The sequence below is a fragment of the Rana temporaria genome (genome assembly GCF_905171775.1).
Source record: "Rana temporaria chromosome 2 unlocalized genomic scaffold, aRanTem1.1 chr2h, whole genome shotgun sequence".
Classification (NCBI taxonomy): domain Eukaryota; kingdom Metazoa; phylum Chordata; class Amphibia; order Anura; family Ranidae; genus Rana; species Rana temporaria.
In genome coordinates this window covers 86,386-110,743 of record NW_024404413.1, presented here as the reverse complement: position 1 = coordinate 110,743, position 24,358 = coordinate 86,386, and the positions used below count along the sequence as shown (strand labels likewise).

The 24,358-nt window shown below is 55.8% G+C and overlaps 2 protein-coding genes across 2 annotated transcripts in view; one reads left to right on the top strand and one right to left on the bottom strand.

Moving 5' to 3' along the window:
- FHIP1B (FHF complex subunit HOOK interacting protein 1B) overlaps positions 1 to 24,358 on the bottom strand; it is a 98,739-nt gene that overhangs the window by 71,369 nt on the left and 3,012 nt on the right. The window lies entirely within an intron of this gene.
- LOC120921609 (extensin-1-like) lies at positions 21,640 to 23,550 on the top strand. The gene has a single exon (XM_040334115.1). It carries the CDS (start codon positions 21,640 to 21,642, stop codon positions 23,548 to 23,550), a length of 1,911 nt encoding a protein of 636 aa, XP_040190049.1.

Below are 24,358 nucleotides of genomic sequence, written 5' to 3'. Positions count from 1 at the left end.
ACTCAGCATCACAGAACTGCATCCCGGGACTTCCAAACCCACCGCAACTCACTCAGCATCTCAGAACTGCATCCCGGGATTTCCAAACCCACCGCAACTCACTCAGCATCTCAGAACTGCATCCCGGGACTTCCAAACCCACCGCAACTCACTCAGCATCGCAGAACTGCATCCCGGGACTTCCAAACCCACCGCAACTCACTCAGCATCTCAGAACTGCATCCCGGGACTTCCAAACCCACCGCAACTCACTCAGCATCTCAGAACTGCATCCCGGGACTTCCAAACCCACCGCCAACTCACTCAGCATCGCAGAACTGCATCCCGGGACTTCCAAACCCACCGCAACTCACTCAGCATCGCAGAACTGCATCCCGGGACTTCCAAACCCACCGCAACTCACTCAGCATCGCAGAACTGCATCCCGGGTCTTCCAAACCCACCGCAACTCACTCAGCATCGCAGAACTGCATCCCGGGACTTCCAAACCCACCGCAACTCACTCAGCATCGCAGAACTGCATCCCAGGACTTCCAAACCCACCGCAACTCACTCAGCATCTCAGAACTGCATCCCGGGACTTCCAAACCCACCGCAACCCGATCAGCATCGCAGAACTGCATCCCGAAACTTCCAAACCCACCGCAACTCACTCAGCATCTCAGAACTGCATCCTAGGACTTCCAAACCCACCGCAACTCACTCAGCATCTCAGAACTGCATCCCGGGACCTCCAAACCCACCGCAACTCACTCAGCATCGCAGAACTACATCCCGGGACTTCCAAATCCCACCGCAACTCACTCAGCATCTCAGAACTGCATCCCGGGACTTCCAAACCCACCGCAACTCCATCAGCATCGCAAGAACTGCATCCTACGACTTCCAAACCCACCGCAACTCACTCAGCATCGCAGAACTGCATCCCGGGTACTTCCAAACCCACCGCAACTCACTCAGCATCGCAAAACTGCATCCCGGGACTTCCAAACCCACCGCAACTCACTCAGCATCTCAGAACTGCATCCCGGGACTTCCAAACCCACCGCAACTCACTCAGCATCACAAAACTGTATCCTAGAACTTCCAAACCCACCGCAACTCACTCAGCATCTCAGAACTGCATCCCGGGACTTCCAAACCCACCGCAACTCACTCAGCATCTCAGAACTGCATCCCGGGACTTCCAAACCCACCGCAACTCACTCAGCATCCCAGAACTGCATCCCAGGACTTCCAAACCCACCGCAACTCGATCAGCATCGCAGAACTGCATCCCGGGACTTCCAAACCCACCGCAACTCACTCAGCATCTCAGAACTGCATCCCGGGACTTCCAAACCCACCGCAACTCACTCAGCATCTCAGAACTGCATCCCGGGACTTCCAAACCCACCGCAACTCACTCAGCATCTCAGAACTGCATCCCAGGACTTCCAAACCCACCGCAACCCGATCAGCATCTCAGAACTGCATCCTAGGACTTCCAAACCCACCGCAACTCGATCAGCATCGCAGAACTGCATCCCAGGACTTCCAAACCCACCGCAACTCACTCAGCACCGCAGAACTGCATCCCGGGACTTCCAAACCCACCGCAACTCACTCAGCATCACAGAACTGCATCCCGGGACTTCCAAACCCACCGCAACTCACTCAGCATCTCAGAACTGCATCCCGGGACTTCCAAACCCACCGCAACTCACTCAGCATCACAAAACTGTATCCTAGAACTTCCAAACCCACCGCAACTCACTCAGCATCTCAGAACTGCATCCCGGGACTTCCAAACCCACCGCAACTCACTCAGCATCTCAGAACTGCATCCCGGGACTTCCAAACCCACCGCAACTCACTCAGCATCCCAGAACTGCATCCCAGGACTTCCAAACCCACCGCAACTCGATCAGCATCGCAGAACTGCATCCCGGGACTTCCAAACCCACCGCAACTCACTCAGCATCGCAGAACTGCATCCCAGGACTTCCAAACCCACCGCAACTCGATCAGCATCGCAGAACTGCATCCCGGGACTTCCAAACCCACCGCAACTCACTCAGCATCTCAGAACTGCATCCCGGGACTTCCAAACCCACCGCAACTCACTCAGAATCTCAGAACTGCATCCCAGGACTTCCAAACCCACCGCAACTCGATCAGCATCGCAGAACTGCATCCCGGGACTTCCAAACCCACCGCAACTCACTCAGCATCTCAGAACTGCATCCCGGGACTTCCAAACCCACCGCAACTCACTCAGCATCTCAGAACTGCATCCCGGGACTTCCAAACCCACCGCAACTCACTCAGCATCTCAGAACTGCATCCCGGGACTTCCAAACCCACCGCAACTCACTCAGCATCGCAGAACTGCATCCCGGGACTTCCAAACCCACCGCAACTCACTCAGCATCTCAGAACTGCATCCCGGGACTTCCAAACCCACCGCAACTCACTCAGCATCTCAGAACTGCATCCCGGGACTTCCAAACCCACCGCAACTCACTCAGCATCTCAGAACTGCATCCCGGGACTTCCAAACCCACCGCAACTCACTCAGCATCTCAGATCTGCATCCCGGGACTTCCAAACCCACCGCAACTCACTCAGCATCTCAGAACTGCATCCCGAGACTTCCAAACCCACCGCAACTCACTCAGCATCGCAGAACTGCATCCCGGGACTTCCAAACCCACCGCAACTCACTCAGCATCTCAGAACTGCATCCCGGGACTTCCAAACCCACCGCAACCTGATCAGCATCTCAGAACTGCATCCCGGGACTTCCAAACCCACCACAACTCACTCAGCATCGCAGAACTGCATCCCAGGACTTCCAAACCCACCGCAACTCACTCAGCATCGCAGAACTGCATCCGGGACTTCCAAACCCACCGCAACTCACTCAGCATCGCAGATCTGCATCCCGAGACTTCCAAACCCACCGCAACTCACTCAGCATCGCAGAACTGCATCCCAGGACTTCCAAACCCACCGCAACTCACTCAGCATCGCAGAACTGCATCCCGAAACTTCCAAACCCACCGCAACTCACTCAGCATCTCAGAACTGCATCCTAGGACTTCCAAACCCACCGCAACTCGATCAGCATCGCAGAACTGCATCCCGAAACTTCCAAACCCACCGCAACTCACTCAGCATCTCAGAACTGCATCCTAGGACTTCCAAACCCACCGCAACTCACTCAGCATCTCAGAACTGCATCCCGGGACTTCCAAACCCACCGCAACTCACTCAGCATCGCAGAACTGCATCCCAAGACTTCCAAACCCACCGCAACTCACTCAGCATCGCAGAACTGCATCCCGGGACTTCCAAACCCACCGCAACTCACTCAGCATCACAGAACTGCATCCCGGGACTTCCAAACCCACCGCAACTCACTCAGCATCTCAGAACTGCATCCCGGGACTTCCAAACCCACCGCAACTCACTCAGCATCACAAAACTGTATCCTAGAACTTCCAAACCCACCGCAACTCACTCAGCATCTCAGAACTGCATCCCGGGACTTCCAAACCCACCGCAACTCACTCAACATCTCAGAACTGCATCCCGGGACTTCCAAACCCACCGCAACTCACTCAGCATCCCAGAACTGCATCCCAGGACTTCCAAACCCACCGCAACTCGATCAGCATCGCAGAACTGCATCCCGGGACTTCCAAACCCACCGCAACTCACTCAGCATCGCAGAACTGCATCCCAGGACTTCCAAACCCACCGCAACTCGATCAGCATCGCAGAACTGCATCCCGGGACTTCCAAACCCACCGCAACTCACTCAGCATCTCAGAACTGCATCCCGGGACTTCCAAACCCACCGCAACTCACTCAGAATCTCAGAACTGCATCCCAGGACTTCCAAACCCACCGCAACTCGATCAGCATCGCAGAACTGCATCCCGGGACTTCCAAACCCACCGCAACTCACTCAGCATCTCAGAACTGCATCCCGCGACTTCCAAACCCACCGCAACTCACTCAGCATCTCAGAACTGCATCCCGGGACTTCCAAACCCACCGCAACTCACTCAGCATCTCAGAACTGCATCCCGGGACTTCCAAACCCACCGCAACTCACTCAGCATCGCAGAACTGCATCCCGGGACTTCCAAACCCACCGCAACTCACTCAGCATCTCACAACTGCATCCCAGGACTTCCAAACCCACCGCACCTCACTCAGCATCTCAGAACTGCATCCCGGGACTTCCAAACCCACCGCAACTCACTCAGCATCTCAGAACTGCATCCCGGGACTTCCAAACCCACCGCAACTCACTCAGCATCTCAGAACTGCATCCCGGGACTTCCAAACCCACCGCAACTCACTCAGCATCGCAGAACTGCATCCCGGGACTTCCAAACCCACCGCAACTCACTCAGCATCTCAGAACTGCATCCTGGGACTTCCAAACCCACCGCAACTCACTCAGCATCGCAGAACTGCATCCTAGGACTTCCAAACCCACCGCAACTCGATCAGCATTGCAGAACTGCATCCCGGGACTTCAAATCCCACCGCAACTCACTCAGCATCTCAGAACTGCATCCCGGGACTTCCAAACCCACTGCAACTCCATCAGCATCGCAAGAACTGCATCCTACGACTTCCAAACCCACCGCAACTCACTCAGCATCGCAGAACTGCATCCCTGGTACTTCCAAACCCACCGCAACTCACTCAGCATCGCAAAACTGCATCCCGGGACTTCCAAACCCACCGCAACTCACTCAGCATCTCAGAACTGCATCCCGGGACTTCCAAACCCACCGCAACTCACTCAGCATCTCAGAACTGCATCCCGGGACTTCCAAACCCACCGCAACTCACTCAGCATCGCAGAACTGCATCCCGGGACTTCCAAACCCACCGCAACTCGCTCAGCATCGCAGAACTGCATCCCGGGACTTCCAAACCCACCGCAACTCACTCAGCATCGCAGAACTGCATCCTAGGACTTCCAAACCCACCGCAACTCACTCAGCATCTCAGAACTGCATCCCGGGACTTCCAAACCCACCGCAACTCACTCAGCATCCCAGAACTGCATCCCGGGACTTCCAAACCCACCGCAACTCACTCAGCATCGCAGAACTGCATCCCGGGACTTCCAAACCCACCGCAACTCACTCAGCATCTCAGAACTGCATCCCGGGACTTCCAAACCCACCGCAACCTGATCAGCATCGCAGAACTGCATCCCGGGACTTCCAAACCCACCGCAACTCACTCAGCATCGCAGAACTGCATCCTAGGACTTCCAAACCCACCGCAACTCACTCAGCATCTCAGAACTGCATCCCGGGACTTCCAAACCCACCGCAACTCACTCAGCATCGCAGAACTACATCCTAGGACTTCCAAACCCACCGCAACTCGATCAGCATCGCAGAACTGCATCCCGGGACTTCCAAACCCACCGCAACTCACTCAGCATCGCAGAACTACATCCTAGGACTTCCAAACCCACCGCAACCCGATCAGCATCTCAGAACTGCATCCCGGGACTTCCAAACCCACCGCAACTCACTCAGCATCTCAGAACTGCATCCCGGGACTTCCAAACCCACCGCAACTCACTCAGCATCCCAGAACTGCATCCCGGGACTTCCAAACCCACCGCAACTCACTCAGCATCTCAGAACTGCATCCCGGGACTTCCAAACCCACCGCAACTCACTCAGAATCTCAGAACTGCATCCCAGGACTTCCAAACCCACCGCAACTCGATCAGCATCGCAGAACTGCATCCCGGGACTTCCAAACCCACCGCAACTCACTCAGCATCTCAGAACTGCATCCCGGGACTTCCAAACCCACCGCAACTCGATCAGCATCGCAGAACTGCATCCTAGGACTTCCAAACCCACCGCAACTCACTCAGCATCTCAGAACTGCATCCCGGGACTTCCAAACCCACCGCAACTCACTCAGCATCTCAGAACTGCATCCCGGGACTTCCAAACCCACCGCAACTCACTCAGCATCACAGAACTGCATCCCGGGACTTCCAAACCCACCGCAACTCACTCAGCATCTCAGAACTGCATCCCGGGACTTCCAAACCCACCGCAACTCACTCAGCATCACAAAACTGTATCCTAGAACTTCCAAACCCACCGCAACTCACTCAGCATCTCAGAACTGCATCCCGGGACTTCCAAACCCACCGCAACTCACTCAGCATCTCAGAACTGCATCCCGGGACTTCCAAACCCACCGCAACTCACTCAGCATCCCAGAACTGCATCCCAGGACTTCCAAACCCACCGCAACTCGATCAGCATCGCAGAACTGCATCCCGGGACTTCCAAACCCACCGCAACTCACTCAGCATCGCAGAACTGCATCCCAGGACTTCCAAACCCACCGCAACTCGATCAGCATCGCAGAACTGCATCCCGGGACTTCCAAACCCACCGCAACTCACTCAGCATCTCAGAACTGCATCCCGGGACTTCCAAACCCACCGCAACTCACTCAGAATCTCAGAACTGCATCCCAGGACTTCCAAACCCACCGCAACTCGATCAGCATCGCAGAACTGCATCCCGGGACTTCCAAACCCACCGCAACTCACTCAGCATCTCAGAACTGCATCCCGGGACTTCCAAACCCACCGCAACTCACTCAGCATCTCAGAACTGCATCCCGGGACTTCCAAACCCACCGCAACTCACTCAGCATCTCAGAACTGCATCCCGGGACTTCCAAACCCACCGCAACTCACTCAGCATCGCAGAACTGCATCCCGGGACTTCCAAACCCACCGCAACTCACTCAGCATCTCAGAACTGCATCCCGGGACTTCCAAACCCACCGCAACTCACTCAGCATCTCAGAACTGCATCCCGGGACTTCCAAACCCACCGCAACTCACTCAGCATCTCAGAACTGCATCCCGGGACTTCCAAACCCACCGCAACTCACTCAGCATCTCAGATCTGCATCCCGGGACTTCCAAACCCACCGCAACTCACTCAGCATCTCAGAACTGCATCCCGAGACTTCCAAACCCACCGCAACTCACTCAGCATCGCAGAACTGCATCCCGGGACTTCCAAACCCACCGCAACTCACTCAGCATCTCAGAACTGCATCCCGGGACTTCCAAACCCACCGCAACCCGATCAGCATCTCAGAACTGCATCCCGGGACTTCCAAACCCACCACAACTCACTCAGCATCGCAGAACTGCATCCCAGGACTTCCAAACCCACCGCAACTCACTCAGCATCGCAGAACTGCATCCCGGGACTTCCAAACCCACCGCAACTCACTCAGCATCGCAGATCTGCATCCCGAGACTTCCAAACCCACCGCAACTCACTCAGCATCGCAGAACTGCATCCCAGGACTTCCAAACCCACCGCAACTCACTCAGCATCGCAGAACTGCATCCCGAAACTTCCAAACCCACCGCAACTCACTCAGCATCTCAGAACTGCATCCTAGGACTTCCAAACCCACCGCAACTCGATCAGCATCGCAGAACTGCATCCCGAAACTTCCAAACCCACCGCAACTCACTCAGCATCTCAGAACTGCATCCTAGGACTTCCAAACCCACCGCAACTCACTCAGCATCTCAGAACTGCATCCCGGGACTTCCAAACCCACCGCAACTCACTCAGCATCGCAGAACTGCATCCCAAGACTTCCAAACCCACCGCAACTCACTCAGCATCGCAGAACTGCATCCCGGGACTTCCAAACCCACCGCAACTCACTCAGCATCACAGAACTGCATCCCGGGACTTCCAAACCCACCGCAACTCACTCAGCATCTCAGAACTGCATCCCGGGACTTCCAAACCCACCGCAACTCACTCAGCATCACAAAACTGTATCCTAGAACTTCCAAACCCACCGCAACTCACTCAGCATCTCAGAACTGCATCCCGGGACTTCCAAACCCACCGCAACTCACTCAACATCTCAGAACTGCATCCCGGGACTTCCAAACCCACCGCAACTCACTCAGCATCCCAGAACTGCATCCCAGGACTTCCAAACCCACCGCAACTCGATCAGCATCGCAGAACTGCATCCCGGGACTTCCAAACCCACCGCAACTCACTCAGCATCGCAGAACTGCATCCCGGGACTTCCAAACCCACCGCAACTCGATCAGCATCGCAGAACTGCATCCCGGGACTTCCAAACCCACCGCAACTCACTCAGCATCTCAGAACTGCATCCCGGGACTTCCAAACCCACCGCAACTCACTCAGAATCTCAGAACTGCATCCCAGGACTTCCAAACCCACCGCAACTCGATCAGCATCGCAGAACTGCATCCCGGGACTTCCAAACCCACCGCAACTCACTCAGCATCTCAGAACTGCATCCCGGGACTTCCAAACCCACCGCAACTCACTCAGCATCTCAGAACTGCATCCCGGGACTTCCAAACCCACCGCAACTCACTCAGCATCGCAGAACTGCATCCCGGGACTTCCAAACCCACCGCAACTCACTCAGCATCGCAGAACTGCATCCCGGGACTTCCAAACCCACCGCAACTCACTCAGCATCTCAGAACTGCATCCCGGGACTTCCAAACCCACCGCAACTCACTCAGCATCTCAGAACTGCATCCCAGGACTTCCAAACCCACCGCAACTCACTCAGCATCTCAGAACTGCATCCCGGGACTTCCAAACCCACCGCAACTCACTCAGCATCTCAGAACTGCATCCCGGGACTTCCAAACCCACCGCAACTCACTCAGCATCGCAGAACTGCATCCCGGGACTTCCAAACCCACCGCAACTCACTCAGCATCTCAGAACTGCATCCTGGGACTTCCAAACCCACCGCAACTCACTCAGCATCGCAGAACTGCATCCTAGGACTTCCAAACCCACCGCAACTCGATCAGCATTGCAGAACTGCATCCCGGGACTTCAAATCCCACCGCAACTCACTCAGCATCTCAGAACTGCATCCCGGGACTTCCAAACCCACTGCAACTCCATCAGCATCGCAAGAACTGCATCCTACGACTTCCAAACCCACCGCAACTCACTCAGCATCGCAGAACTGCATCCCTGGTACTTCCAAACCCACCGCAACTCACTCAGCATCGCAAAACTGCATCCCGGGACTTCCAAACCCACCGCAACTCACTCAGCATCTCAGAACTGCATCCCGGGACTTCCAAACCCACCGCAACTCACTCAGCATCTCAGAACTGCATCCCGGGACTTCCAAACCCACCGCAACTCACTCAGCATCGCAGAACTGCATCCCGGGACTTCCAAACCCACCGCAACTCGCTCAGCATCGCAGAACTGCATCCCGGGACTTCCAAACCCACCGCAACTCACTCAGCATCGCAGAACTGCATCCTAGGACTTCCAAACCCACCGCAACTCACTCAGCATCTCAGAACTGCATCCCGGGACTTCCAAACCCACCGCAACTCACTCAGCATCCCAGAACTGCATCCCGGGACTTCCAAACCCACCGCAACTCACTCAGCATCGCAGAACTGCATCCCGGGACTTCCAAACCCACCGCAACTCACTCAGCATCTCAGAACTGCATCCCGGGACTTCCAAACCCACCGCAACCTGATCAGCATCGCAGAACTGCATCCCGGGACTTCCAAACCCACCGCAACTCACTCAGCATCGCAGAACTGCATCCTAGGACTTCCAAACCCACCGCAACTCACTCAGCATCTCAGAACTGCATCCCGGGACTTCCAAACCCACCGCAACTCACTCAGCATCGCAGAACTACATCCTAGGACTTCCAAACCCACCGCAACTCGATCAGCATCGCAGAACTGCATCCCGGGACTTCCAAACCCACCGCAACTCACTCAGCATCGCAGAACTACATCCTAGGACTTCCAAACCCACCGCAACCCGATCAGCATCTCAGAACTGCATCCCGGGACTTCCAAACCCACCGCAACTCACTCAGCATCTCAGAACTGCATCCCGGGACTTCCAAACCCACCGCAACTCACTCAGCATCCCAGAACTGCATCCCGGGACTTCCAAACCCACCGCAACTCACTCAGCATCTCAGAACTGCATCCCGGGACTTCCAAACCCACCGCAACTCACTCAGAATCTCAGAACTGCATCCCAGGACTTCCAAACCCACCGCAACTCGATCAGCATCGCAGAACTGCATCCCGGGACTTCCAAACCCACCGCAACTCACTCAGCATCTCAGAACTGCATCCCGGGACTTCCAAACCCACCGCAACTCGATCAGCATCGCAGAACTGCATCCTAGGACTTCCAAACCCACCGCAACTCACTCAGCATCTCAGAACTGCATCCCGGGACTTCCAAACCCACCGCAACTCACTCAGCATCTCAGAACTGCATCCCGGGACTTCCAAACCCACCGCAACTCACTCAGCATCTCAGAACTGCATCCCGGGACTTCCAAACCCACCGCAACTCACTCAGCATCTCAGAACTGCATCCCGGGACTTCCAAACCCACCGCAACTCACTCAGCATCGCAGAACTGCATCCCGGGACTTCCAAACCCACCGCAACTCACTCAGCATCTCAGAACTGCATCCCGGGACTTCCAAACCCACCGCAACTCGATCAGCATCTCAGAACTGCATCCCGGGACTTCCAAACCCACCGCAACTCACTCAGCATCGCAGAACTACATCCTAGGACTTCCAAACCCACCGCAACTCACTCAGCATCGCAGAACTGCATCCCGGGACTTCCAAACCCACCGCAACTCACTCAGCATCGCAGAACTGCATCCCGGGACTTCCAAACCCACCGCAACCCAATCAGCATCTCAGAACTGCATCCCGGGACTTCCAAACCCACCGCAACTCACTCAGCATCGCAGAACTGCATCCCGGGACTTCCAAACCCACCGCAACTCACTCAGCATCGCAGAACTGCATCCTGGGACTTCCAAACCCACCGCAACCCAATCAGCATCTCAGAACTGCATCCCAGGACTTCCAAACCCACCGCAACTCACTCAGCATCTCAGAACTGCATCCCAGGACCTCCAAACCCACCGCAACTCACTCAGCATCTCAGAACTGCATCCCGGGACTTCCAAACCCACCGCAACTCACTCAGCATCGCAGAACTGCATCCCGAGACTTCCAAACCCACTGCAACTCACTCAGCATCTCAGAACTGCATCCCGGGACTTCCAAACCCACCGCAACCCGATCAGCATCTCAGAACTGCATCCCGGGACTTCCAAACCCACCGCAACTCACTCAGCATCGCAGAACTGCATCCCAGGACTTCCAAACCCACCGCAACTCACTCAGCATCTCAGAACTGCATCCCGGGACTTCCAAACCCACCGCAACTCACTCAGCATCTCAGAACTGCATCCCGGGACTTCCAAACCCACCGCAACTCACTCAGCATCGCAGAACTGCATCCCGGGACTTCCAAACCCACCGCAACTCACTCAGCATCTCAGAACTGCATCCCGGGACTTCCAAACCCACCGCAACCTGATCAGCATCTCAGAACTGCATCCCGGGACTTCCAAACCCACCACAACTCACTCAGCATCGCAGAACTGCATCCCAGGACTTCCAAACCCACCGCAACTCACTCAGCATCGCAGAACTGCATCCCGGGACTTCCAAACCCACCGCAACTCACTCAGCATCGCAGATCTGCATCCCGAGACTTCCAAACCCACCGCAACTCACTCAGCATCGCAGAACTGCATCCCAGGACTTCCAAACCCACCGCAACTCACTCAGCATCTCAGAACTGCATCCCGGGACTTCCAAACCCACCGCAACTCACTCAGCATCTCAGAACTGCATCCCGGGACTTCCAAACCCACCGCAACTCACTCAGCATCGCAGAACTGCATCCCGGGACTTCCAAACCCACCGCAACTCACTCAGCATCTCAGAACTGCATCCCGGGACTTCCAAACCCACCGCAACCTGATCAGCATCTCAGAACTGCATCCCGGGACTTCCAAACCCACCGCAACTCACTCAGCATCTCAGAACTGCATCCCGGGACTTCCAAACCCACCGCAACTCACTCAGCATCTCAGAACTGCATCCCGGGACTTCCAAACCCACCGCAACTCACTCAGCATCGCAGAACTGCATCCCGGGACTTCCAAACCCACCGCAACCCAATCAGCATCTCAGAACTGCATCCCAGGACTTCCAAACCCACCGCAACTCACTCAGCATCGCAGAACTGCATCCCGGGACTTCCAAACCCACCGCAACTCACTCAGCATCGCAGAACTGCATCCTGGGACTTCCAAACCCACCGCAACCCAATCAGCATCTCAGAACTGCATCCCAGGACTTCCAAACCCACCGCAACTCACTCAGCATCTCAGAACTGCATCCCAGGACCTCCAAACCCACCGCAACTCACTCAGCATCTCAGAACTGCATCCCGGGACTTCCAAACCCACCGCAACTCACTCAGCATCGCAGAACTGCATCCCGAGACTTCCAAACCCACCGCAACTCACTCAGCATCTCAGAACTGCATCCTAGGACTTCCAAACCCACCGCAACTCACTCAGCATCGCAGAACTGCATCCCGGGACTTCCAAACCCACCGCAACTCACTCAGCATCGCAGAACTACATCCTAGGACTTCCAAACCCACCGCAACCCGATCAGCATCTCAGAACTGCATCCCGGGACTTCCAAACCCACCGCAACTCACTCAGCATCTCAGAACTGCATCCCGGGACTTCCAAACCCACCGCAACTCACTCAGCATCCCAGAACTGCATCCCGGGACTTCCAAACCCACCGCAACTCACTCAGCATCTCAGAACTGCATCCCGGGACTTCCAAACCCACCGCAACTCACTCAGAATCTCAGAACTGCATCCCAGGACTTCCAAACCCACCGCAACTCGATCAGCATCGCAGAACTGCATCCCGGGACTTCCAAACCCACCGCAACTCACTCAGCATCTCAGAACTGCATCCCGGGACTTCCAAACCCACCGCAACTCGATCAGCATCGCAGAACTGCATCCTAGGACTTCCAAACCCACCGCAACTCACTCAGCATCTCAGAACTGCATCCCGGGACTTCCAAACCCACCGCAACTCACTCAGCATCTCAGAACTGCATCCCGGGACTTCCAAACCCACCGCAACTCACTCAGCATCTCAGAACTGCATCCCGGGACTTCCAAACCCACCGCAACTCACTCAGCATCTCAGAACTGCATCCCGGGACTTCCAAACCCACCGCAACTCACTCAGCATCGCAGAACTGCATCCCGGGACTTCCAAACCCACCGCAACTCACTCAGCATCTCAGAACTGCATCCCGGGACTTCCAAACCCACCGCAACTCACTCAGCATCTCAGAACTGCATCCCGGGACTTCCAAACCCACCGCAACTCACTCAGCATCTCAGAACTGCATCCCGGGACTTCCAAACCCACCGCAACTCACTCAGCATCGCAGAACTGCATCCTAGGACCTCCAAACCCACCGCAACTCACTCAGCATCACAGAACTGCATCCCGGGACTTCCAAACCCACCGCAACTCGATCAGCATCTCAGAACTGCATCCCGGGACTTCCAAACCCACCGCAACTCACTCAGCATCGCAGAACTACATCCTAGGACTTCCAAACCCACCGCAACTCACTCAGCATCGCAGAACTGCATCCCGGGACTTCCAAACCCACCGCAACTCACTCAGCATCGCAGAACTGCATCCCGGGACTTCCAAACCCACCGCAACCCAATCAGCATCTCAGAACTGCATCCCGGGACTTCCAAACCCACCGCAACTCACTCAGCATCGCAGAACTGCATCCCGGGACTTCCAAACCCACCGCAACTCACTCAGCATCGCAGAACTGCATCCTGGGACTTCCAAACCCACCGCAACCCAATCAGCATCTCAGAACTGCATCCCAGGACTTCCAAACCCACCGCAACTCACTCAGCATCTCAGAACTGCATCCCAGGACCTCCAAACCCACCGCAACTCACTCAGCATCTCAGAACTGCATCCCGGGACTTCCAAACCCACCGCAACTCACTCAGCATCGCAGAACTGCATCCCGAGACTTCCAAACCCACTGCAACTCACTCAGCATCTCAGAACTGCATCCCGGGACTTCCAAACCCACCGCAACCCGATCAGCATCTCAGAACTGCATCCCGGGACTTCCAAACCCACCGCAACTCACTCAGCATCGCAGAACTGCATCCCAGGACTTCCAAACCCACCGCAACTCACTCAGCATCTCAGAACTGCATCCCGGGACTTCCAAACCCACCGCAACTCACTCAGCATCTCAGAACTGCATCCCGGGACTTCCAAACCCACCGCAACTCACTCAGCATCGCAGAACTGCATCCCGGGACTTCCAAACCCACCGCAACTCACTCAGCATCTCAGAACTGCATCCCGGGACTTCCAAACCCACCGCAACCCGATCAGCATCTCAGAACTGCATCCCGGGACTTCCAAACCCACCACAACTCACTCAGCATCGCAGAACTACATCCCAGGACTTCCAAACCCACCGCAACTCACTCAGCATCGCAGAACTGCATCCCGGGACTTCCAAACCCACCGCAACTCACTCAGCATCGCAGATCTGCATCCCGAGACTTCCAAACCCACCGCAACTCACTCAGCATCGCAGAACTGCATCCCAGGACTTCCAAACCCACCGCAACTCACTCAGCATCTCAGAACTGCATCCCGGGACTTCCAAACCCACCGCAACTCACTCAGCATCGCAGAACTGCATCCCGGGACTTCCAAACCCACCGCAACTCACTCAGCATCTCAGAACTGCATCCCGGGACTTCCAAACCCACCGCAACCCGATCAGCATCTCAGAACTGCATCCCGGGACTTCCAAACCCACCACAACTCACTCAGCATCGCAGAACTACATCCCAGGACTTCCAAACCCACCGCAACTCACTCAGCATCGCAGAACTGCATCCCGGGACTTCCAAACCCACCGCAACTCACTCAGCATCGCAGATCTGCATCCCGAGACTTCCAAACCCACCGCAACTCACTCAGCATCTCAGAACTGCATCCCGGGACTTCCAAACCCACCGCAACTCACTCAGCATCTCAGAACTGCATCCCGGGACTTCCAAACCCACCGCAACTCACTCAGCATCGCAGAACTGCATCCCGGGACTTCCAAACCCACCGCAACTCACTCAGCATCTCAGAACTGCATCCCGGGACTTCCAAACCCACCGCAACCTGATCAGCATCTCAGAACTGCATCCCGGGACTTCCAAACCCACCGCAACTCACTCAGCATCTCAGAACTGCATCCCGGGACTTCCAAACCCACCGCAACTCACTCAGCATCTCAGAACTGCATCCCGGGACTTCCAAACCCACCGCAACTCACTCAGCATCGCAGAACTGCATCCCGGGACTTCCAAACCCACCGCAACCCAATCAGCATCTCAGAACTGCATCCCAGGACTTCCAAACCCACCGCAACTCACTCAGCATCGCAGAACTGCATCCCGGGACTTCCAAACCCACCGCAACTCACTCAGCATCGCAGAACTGCATCCTGGGACTTCCAAACCCACCGCAACCCAATCAGCATCTCAGAACTGCATCCCAGGACTTCCAAACCCACCGCAACTCACTCAGCATCTCAGAACTGCATCCCAGGACCTCCAAACCCACCGCAACTCACTCAGCATCTCAGAACTGCATCCCGGGACTTCCAAACCCACCGCAACTCACTCAGCATCGCAGAACTGCATCCCGAGACTTCCAAACCCACCGCAACTCACTCAGCATCTCAGAACTGCATCCTAGGACTTCCAAACCCACCGCAACTCACTCAGCATCGCAGAACTGCATCCCGGGACTTCCAAACCCACCGCAACTCACTCAGCATCGCAGAACTACATCCCGGGACTTCCAAACCCACCGCAACTCACTCAGCATCTCAGAACTGCATCCCGGGACTTCCAAACCCACCGCAACTCACTCAGCATCGCAGAACTGCATCCCGGGACTTCCAAACCCACCGCAACTCACTCAGCATCTCAGAACTGCATCCCGGGACTTCCAAACCCACCGCAACTCACTCAGCATCGCAGAACTGCATCCCGGGACTTCCAAACCCACCGCAACTCACTCAGCATCTCAGAACTGCATCCCGGGACTTCCAAACCCACCGCAACTCACTCAGCATCGCAGAACTGCATCCCGGGACTTCCAAACCCACCGCAACTCACTCAGCATCTCAGAACTGCATCCCGGGACTTCCAAACCCACCGCAACTCACTCAGCATCCCTACAGCTTCTGGAAGGTTCTTATGTTACAGGCTACACTTTTTATAAGTATGCACGCTGAGGACTGCAGGCTACGCGTTTTATAAGTATGCACAGTGAGGGCCGCAGGCTACGCGTTTTATAAATATGCACGCTGAGGACCGCAGGCTACGCGTTTTATAAGTATGCATGCTGAGGGTCGCAGGCTACGCGTTTTATAAGTATGCACACTGAGGGCCGCAGGCTACGCGTTTTATAAGTATGCACACTGAGGGCCGCAGGCTACGCGTTTTATAAGTATGCACGCTGAGGGCCGCAGGCTATGCGTTTTATAAGTATGCACGCTGAGGGCCGCAGGCTACGCGTTTTATAAGTATGCACGCTGAGGGCCGCAGGCTATGCGTTTTATAAGTATGCACGCTGAGGGCCGCAGGCTATGCGTTTTATAAGTATGCACGCTGAGGGCCGCAGGCTATGCGTTTTATAAGTATGCACGCTGAGGGCCGCAGGCTATGCGTTTTATAAGTATGCACGCTGAGGGCCGCAGGCTATGCGTTTTATAAGTATGCACGCTGAGGGTCGCAGGCTACGCGTTTTATAAGTATGCACGCTGAGGGTCGCAGGCTACGCGTTTTATAAATATGCATGCTGAGGGCCGTAGGCTACGCGTTTTATAAATATGCATGCTGAGGGCCGCAGGCTACGCGTTTTATAAGTATGCACGCTGAGGGCCGCAGGCTACGCGTTTTATAAATATGCACGCTGAGGGCCGCAGGCTACGCGTTTTATAGACATGCACGCTGAGGGTCGCAGGCTACGCGTTTTATAAGTATGCACGCTGAGGGCCGCAGGCTATGCGTTTTAAAGACTTGCATGCTGAGGGTCGCAGGCTACGCGTTTTATAAGTATGCACGCTGAGGGCCGCAGGCTACGCGTTTTATAAATATGCACGCTAAGGGCCACAGGCTATGTGTTTTATAAGTATGCACGCTGAGGGCCACAGGCTATGCGTCTTATAGACATGCACGCTGAGGGCCGCAGGCTACGCGTTTTATAAATATGCACGCTGAGGGTCGCAGGCTACGCGTTTTATAGACATGCACGCTGAGGACTGCAGGCTACGCGTTTTATAAGTATGCATGCTGAGGGCCACAGGCTACGCGTTTCATAAATATGCATGCTGAGGGCCACAGGCTACGCGTTTTATAAATATGCACGCTGAGGGCCGCAGGCTACGCGTTTATTTTATGAGGCTGGAAGAACCCTGAAGAAATGGGTGGGCCTGTGAAACGCGTAGACGCGGGCCTCAGTGGGAATATATAATAAAATTGTGAGAATGATAAGAAATGACAGAGACACAAAATAATATCTCAATTGGAAGCGGAATGAAAGTCCGGGACACTCCTTGGGACTCAATATACCCCAATGGCGGATGCACCCGATTGGATGCAGCTGCTGCTTGGCTGCCAATTTCTGCCAATAACTGGGCAGGAGGCGGCCAACAGTTCCAGACTCGAACCGGTTCTTCAGGAACGACCAGCATTTGGGTAAACAATGGCGGCCTGTTCGCACTTGGCGCAGGTCCACGTATTTTGCAACACCAATAAAACGCACGAGCAAACAACACGTCTTCTACTAAATACAGAACTCACTCCGACTACCTGAACTGCGCCGGGAAACAAAACCAAATCGGGTCCCTCAAAACCGCAACCTTCATACGCGTTAAATCCCGCAACAACGCACATCACGCGCCCAATGCAGGACGTCGCCGCCAGCTTCAGTACTACAGAGACGCGCCATGAGAATTCTCTCTTACAGTTTTGTAAAGATTCCCAAAAATGTCCTTCCGATTCCAGGGGGGTCTGTGCCAAAATCAACGCCGCAAATTCCTTCCCCACCACCGAGCGCAGGCGGCGCGAGCCTCACTCCTCGTTCACGGACTCTGACCTTCTCTCTGCAGGAAGACAAGTCAGTGTAAATAGAGCCCGGGGTGTGTCACCCGACTTCCTGACCTCTGTACTACGATCATGGCAACCGATCAATATCACATGGAAGAAGAGGAGGGGAGCGCCCAACATTCCTGACACCTCCTCACAATGCAAACAACGCTGGTCCCGGAGAACGCACGTCCCGGAGAACGCTGGTCCCGGAGAACGCTCGTCCCGGAGAACGCTCGGAGAACGCTCGTCCCGGAGAACGCTCGGAGAACGCTCGGAGAACGCTGGTCCCGGAGAAAGATCGTCTCGGAGAACGCTCGTCCCGGAGAACGCTCGTCACAGAGAACGCTCGTCACAGAGAACGCTCGTCACAGAGAACGCTCGTCACAGAGAACGCTCGTCACAGAGAACGCACGTCACAGAGAACGCACGTCACAGAGAACGCACGTCACAGAGAACGCTGGTCCCGGAGAAAGATCGTCCCGGAGAACGCTCGATCCGGAGAACGTTCGATCCGGAGAACGCTCGTTTCCCGGAGAACGCTCGTCCCGGAGAACGCTCGGAGAACGCTCGGAGAACGCTCGGAGAACGCTCGTCCCGAGAACGCTCGTCACAGAGAACGCACGTCACAGAGAACGCACGTCACAGAGAACGATCGTCCCGGAGAACGCTGGTCCCGGAGAACGCTGGTCCCGGAGAAAGATCGTCCCGGAGAACGCTGGTCCCGGAGAAAGATCGTCCCGGAGAATGCTGGTCCCGGAGAACGCTGGTCCCGGAGAACGCTGGTCCCGGAGAACGCTGGTCCCGGAGAACACTGGTCCCGGAGAACGCTCGATCCGGAGAACGCTGGTCCCGGAGAACGCTCGTCACAGAGAACGCTCGTCACAGAGAACGCTGGTCCCGGAGAACGCTGGTCCCGGAGAACGCTCGATCCGGAGAACGCTCGATCCGGAGAACGCTCGATCCGGAGAACGCTGGTCCCGGAGAACGCTGGTCCCGGAGAACGCTGGTCCCGGAGAACGCTGGTCCCGGAGAACGCTGGTCCCGGAGAACGCTGGTCCCGGAGAACGCTCGGAGAACGCTCGTCCCGGAGAACGCTCGTCACAGAGAACGCACGTCACAGAGAACGCACGTCACAGAGAACGCACGTCACAGAGAACGCTGGTCCCGGAGAACGCTGGTCCCGGAGAACGATCGTCCCGGAGAACGCACGTCCCGGAGAACGATCGTCCCGGAGAACGATCGTCCCGGAGAACGCTGGTCCCGGAGAACGCTGGTCCCGGAGAACGCTGGTCCCGGAGAACGCTGGTCCCGGAGAACGCTGGTACCGGAGAACGCTGGTACCGGAGAACGCTGGTCCCGGAGAACGCTCGTCCTGGAGAACGATCATTCCGGAGAACGCTCGTCCCGGAGAACGCTGGTCCCGGAGAACGAACGCTCGTCCCGGAGAACGAACGCTCGTCGCGGAGAACGCACGTCCCGGAGAACGCTCGTCCCCGAGAACGCTCGTCCCCGAGAACGCTCGTCCCCGAGAACGAACGCTGGTCCCGGAGAACGAACGCTGGTCCCGGAGAACGAACGCTGGTCCCGGAGAACGAACGCTGGTCCCGGAGAACGAACGCTGGTCCCGGAGAACGAACGCTGGTCCCGGAGAACGAACGCTGGTCCCGGAGAACGAACGCTGGTCCCGGAGAACGAACGCTGGTCCCGGAGAACGAACGCTGGTCCCGGAGAACGAACGCTGGTCCCGGAGAACGAACGCTGGTCCCGGAGAACGAACGCTGGTCCCGGAGAACGAACGCTGGTCCCGGAGAACGAACGCTGGTCCCGGAGAACGAACGCTGGTCCCGGAGAACGAACGCTGGTCCCGGAGAACGAACGCTGGTCCCGGAGAACGCTGGTCCCGGAGAACGCTGGTCCCGGAGGGGGTCCAACCCGCTACTAGCAAGGTGGACCTAATAAAGGGGGACCAACCCGCTACTAGCAAGGATCCTATGGAGAGGAGTATAGCTCCGCCTTCACTCAATGACTTCCCAGATAATTACATTGTACAATTCATTCCACCAGATCAATAGCGCTCCGTCACCGTTTGCGTTTTTCTGTTGATGGCGTGAGGGGTAATCAATCTTTTTTTTTTTTTTTATTCGATCGTTAATAATCAGGACAAAAAAAAAAAAAGTGGCCGGATGGGAACGGCTGACTGAACACAACAGTGATAACTGATATATATCAGAGAGGACTTGGAGAATAAAATGTTGGGTGTTGCACACGGTATTTGTGCAGCAATTTATCAAAGCAAACTTTCAGGGAAAAAATAACATAAAACAACAAAATACAAATATAAACTCCAGGTGTTTGGTAAAATATTACAGCAGGGCTCAACATTTCCTGAACTACTAGCCGGGCCTTAGGAGGGACTCCCCACCCGTAGCCCCGCCCAATCCCTACCCTGCCCCACCCCTAATTCCGCCCCTAAAAAAAAAATCGCCAATTATCTTGTGAAATGCAGATTTGGGTTACAAAAATAAATATGAACAACAACAACTTTATCAGTGCCCACCAGTGTCCCATATCATGGACGCCCCACCAGTGTCCCATATCATGGACGCCCCACCAGTGTCCCATCATGGACGCCCCCCCAGTGTCACATCATGGACGCCCCACCAGAGTCTCATCATGGACGCCCCACCAGAGTCTCATCATGGACGCCCCACCAGAGTCTCATCATGGACGCCCCACCAGTGTCCCATATCATGGACGCCCCACCAGTGTCCCATATCATGGACGCCCCACCAGTGTCCCATATCATGGACGCCCCACCAGAGTCTCATCATGGACGCCCCACCAGAGTCTCATCATGGACGCCCCACCAGAGTCTCATCATGGACGCCCCACCAGTGTCCCATATCATGGACGCCCCACCAGAGTCTCATCATGGACGCCCCACCAGTGTCCCATATCATGGACGCCCCACCAGTGTCCCATATCATGGACGCCCCACCAGAGTCTCATCATGGACGCCCCACCAGAGTCTCATCATGGACGCCCCACCAGAGTCTCATCATGGACGCCCCACCAGTGTCCCATATCATGGACGCCCCACCAGTGTCCCATATCATGGACGCCCCACCAGTGTCCCATATCATGGACGCCCCACCAGTGTCCCATATCATGGACGCCCCACCAGTGTCCCATATCATCGACGCCCCACCAGCGTCCCATCATCGACGCCCCACCAGTGTCCCATATCATGGACGCCCCACCAGAGTCTCATCATGGACGCCCCACCAGTGTCCCATATCATGGACGCCCCACCAGTGTCCCATATCATGGACGCCCCACCAGTGTCCCATCATGGACGCCCCACCAGTGTCCCATATCATGGACGCCCCACCAGTGTCCCATCATGGACGCCCCACCAGTGTCCCATATCATGGACGCCCCACCAGAGTCTCATCATGGACGCCCCACCAGTGTCCCATATCATGGACGCCCCACCAGTGTCCCATATCATGGACGCCCCACCAGTGTCCCATATCATGGACGCCCCACCAGTGTCCCATATCATGGACGCCCCACCAGTGTCTCATCATGGACGCCCCACCAGAGTCTCATCATGGACGCCCCACCAGTGTCTCATCATGGACGCCCCACCAGAGTCTCATCATGGACGCCCCACCAGTGTCCCATATCATGGACGCCCCACCAGAGTCTCATCATGGACGCCCCACCAGTGTCCCATATCATGGACGCCCCACCAGTGTCCCATATCATGGACGCCCCACCAGAGTCTCATCATGGACGCCCCACCAGAGTCTCATCATGGACGCCCCACCAGAGTCTCATCATGGACGCCCCACCAGTGTCCCATATCATGGACGCCCCACCAGTGTCCCATATCATGGACGCCCCACCAGTGTCCCATATCATGGACGCCCCACCAGTGTCCCATATCATGGACGCCCCACCAGTGTCCCATATCATGGACGCCCCACCAGTGTCCCATATCATGGACGCCCCACCAGTGTCCCATATCATGGACGCCCCACCAGTGTCCCATCATGGACGCCCCACCAGTGTCCCATATCATGGACGCCCCACCAGTGTCCCATCATGGACGCCCCACCAGTGTCCCATATCATGGACGCCCCACCAGAGTCTCATCATGGACGCCCCACCAGTGTCCCATATCATGGACGCCCCACCAGTGTCCCATATCATGGACGCCCCACCAGTGTCCCATATCATGGACGCCCCACCAGTGTCCCATATCATGGACGCCCCACCAGTGTCCCATATCATGGACGCCCCACCAGTGTCCCATATCATGGACGCCCCACCAGTGTCCCATATCATGGACGCCCCACCAGTGTCCCATCATGGACGCCCCCCCAGTGTCCCATATCATGGACGCCCCACCAGAGTCTCATCATGGACGCCCCACCAGTGTCCCATATCATGGACGCCCCACCAGTGTCCCATCATGGACGCCCCCCCAGTGTCCCATATCATGGACGCCCCACCAGAGTCTCATCATGGACGGCCCACCAGTGTCCCATATCATGGACGCCCCACCAGAGTCTCATCATGGACGCCCCATCAGTGTCCCATATCATGGACGCCCCACCAGAGTCTCATCATGGACGCCCCATCAGTGTCCCATCATGGACGCCCCACCAGTCTCATCATGGACGGCCCACCAGTGTCCCATATCATGGACGCCCCACCAGAGTCTCATCATGGACGCCCCATCAGTGTCCCATCATGGACGCCCCACCAGAGTCTCATCATGGACGCCCCACCAGTGTCACATCATGGACGCCCCACCAGAGTCTCATCATGGACGCCCCACCAGAGTCTCATCATGGACGCCCCACCAGTGTCTCATCATGGACGCCCCACCAGTGTCCCATATCATGGACGCCCCACCAGTGTCCCATATCATGGACGCCCCACCAGTGTCCCATATCATGGACGCCCCACCAGTGTCCCATATCATCGACGCCCCACCAGCGTCCCATCATCGACGCCCCACCAGCGTCCCATCATCGACGCCCCACCAGCGTCCCATATCATGGACGCCCCACCAGAGTCTCATCATGGACGCCCCACCAGTGTCCCATATCATGGACGCCCCACCAGAGTCTCATCATCGACGCCCCACCAGCGTCCCATATCATGGACGCCCCACCAGAGTCTCATCATGGACGCCCCACCAGAGTCTCATCATGGACGCCCCATCAGTGTCCCATCAATGCAGCCCACCAGTGTCCCATCATGGACGCCCCATCTCAGAATCGCATGGGAGCGCGGATGAAGGTATGAACCGGCACCAAATGAAAAACCATCGGTCAGACGGCGGGCTGTCCTCGCCTCCGGGCTACAGACGGGGAAAATGAGCGCAAAAAAAGGAATTCCCAGACGGAAGGTCACGGCGGATCTCCCTTCTGCTCATCAATGGGCCCTTTATAGAGAAATTCCGCACCATCCAAGCGTGAAATGACCGCGTCATGGGCGGTGTGTGAGGTCACATGTCCTCCATCGGGACTCATCAGTGGACCAGGACTTATCAAATACGTTTATCAGACACCCTAGGGCATAAAATGGCGGTCGTTGCAACTTTTTATCTTGCACGGTATTTGCGTAATAATTTTTTTAACACCTTTAATTAAATTAATGAATAAAAAAAATAAAAAAAACAGTAAAGCCCAATTTTTTTGTATAATGTGAAAGACGATGTTACGCCGAGTAAATAGATACCCAACGCATCACGCTTTAAAATTGCGCACGATCGTGGAACGGCGCCAAACTTCGCTACTTAGAAATCTTCATAGGTGACGCTTTAATGTTTTCTTTTTCCATTTTTTTTTTTACAGGTTGCATGTTTAGAGTTACAGAGAAGGTCTAGCGCTAGAATTATTGCTCTCGCTCTAACGCACGCGGGGATACCTCACGTGTGTGGTTTGAACGGCGTTTACATACGTGGGCGGGACTTACGTGCGCGTTCGCTTCGGAGCGCGAGGTACCGGGGCGTTTTGAAAAATATATTTTTTTTTTTTACCGATTTTATTTTTACATTTTTTTTTTCACTTTTATTCCTATTACAGGGAATGTAATCCCTTGTA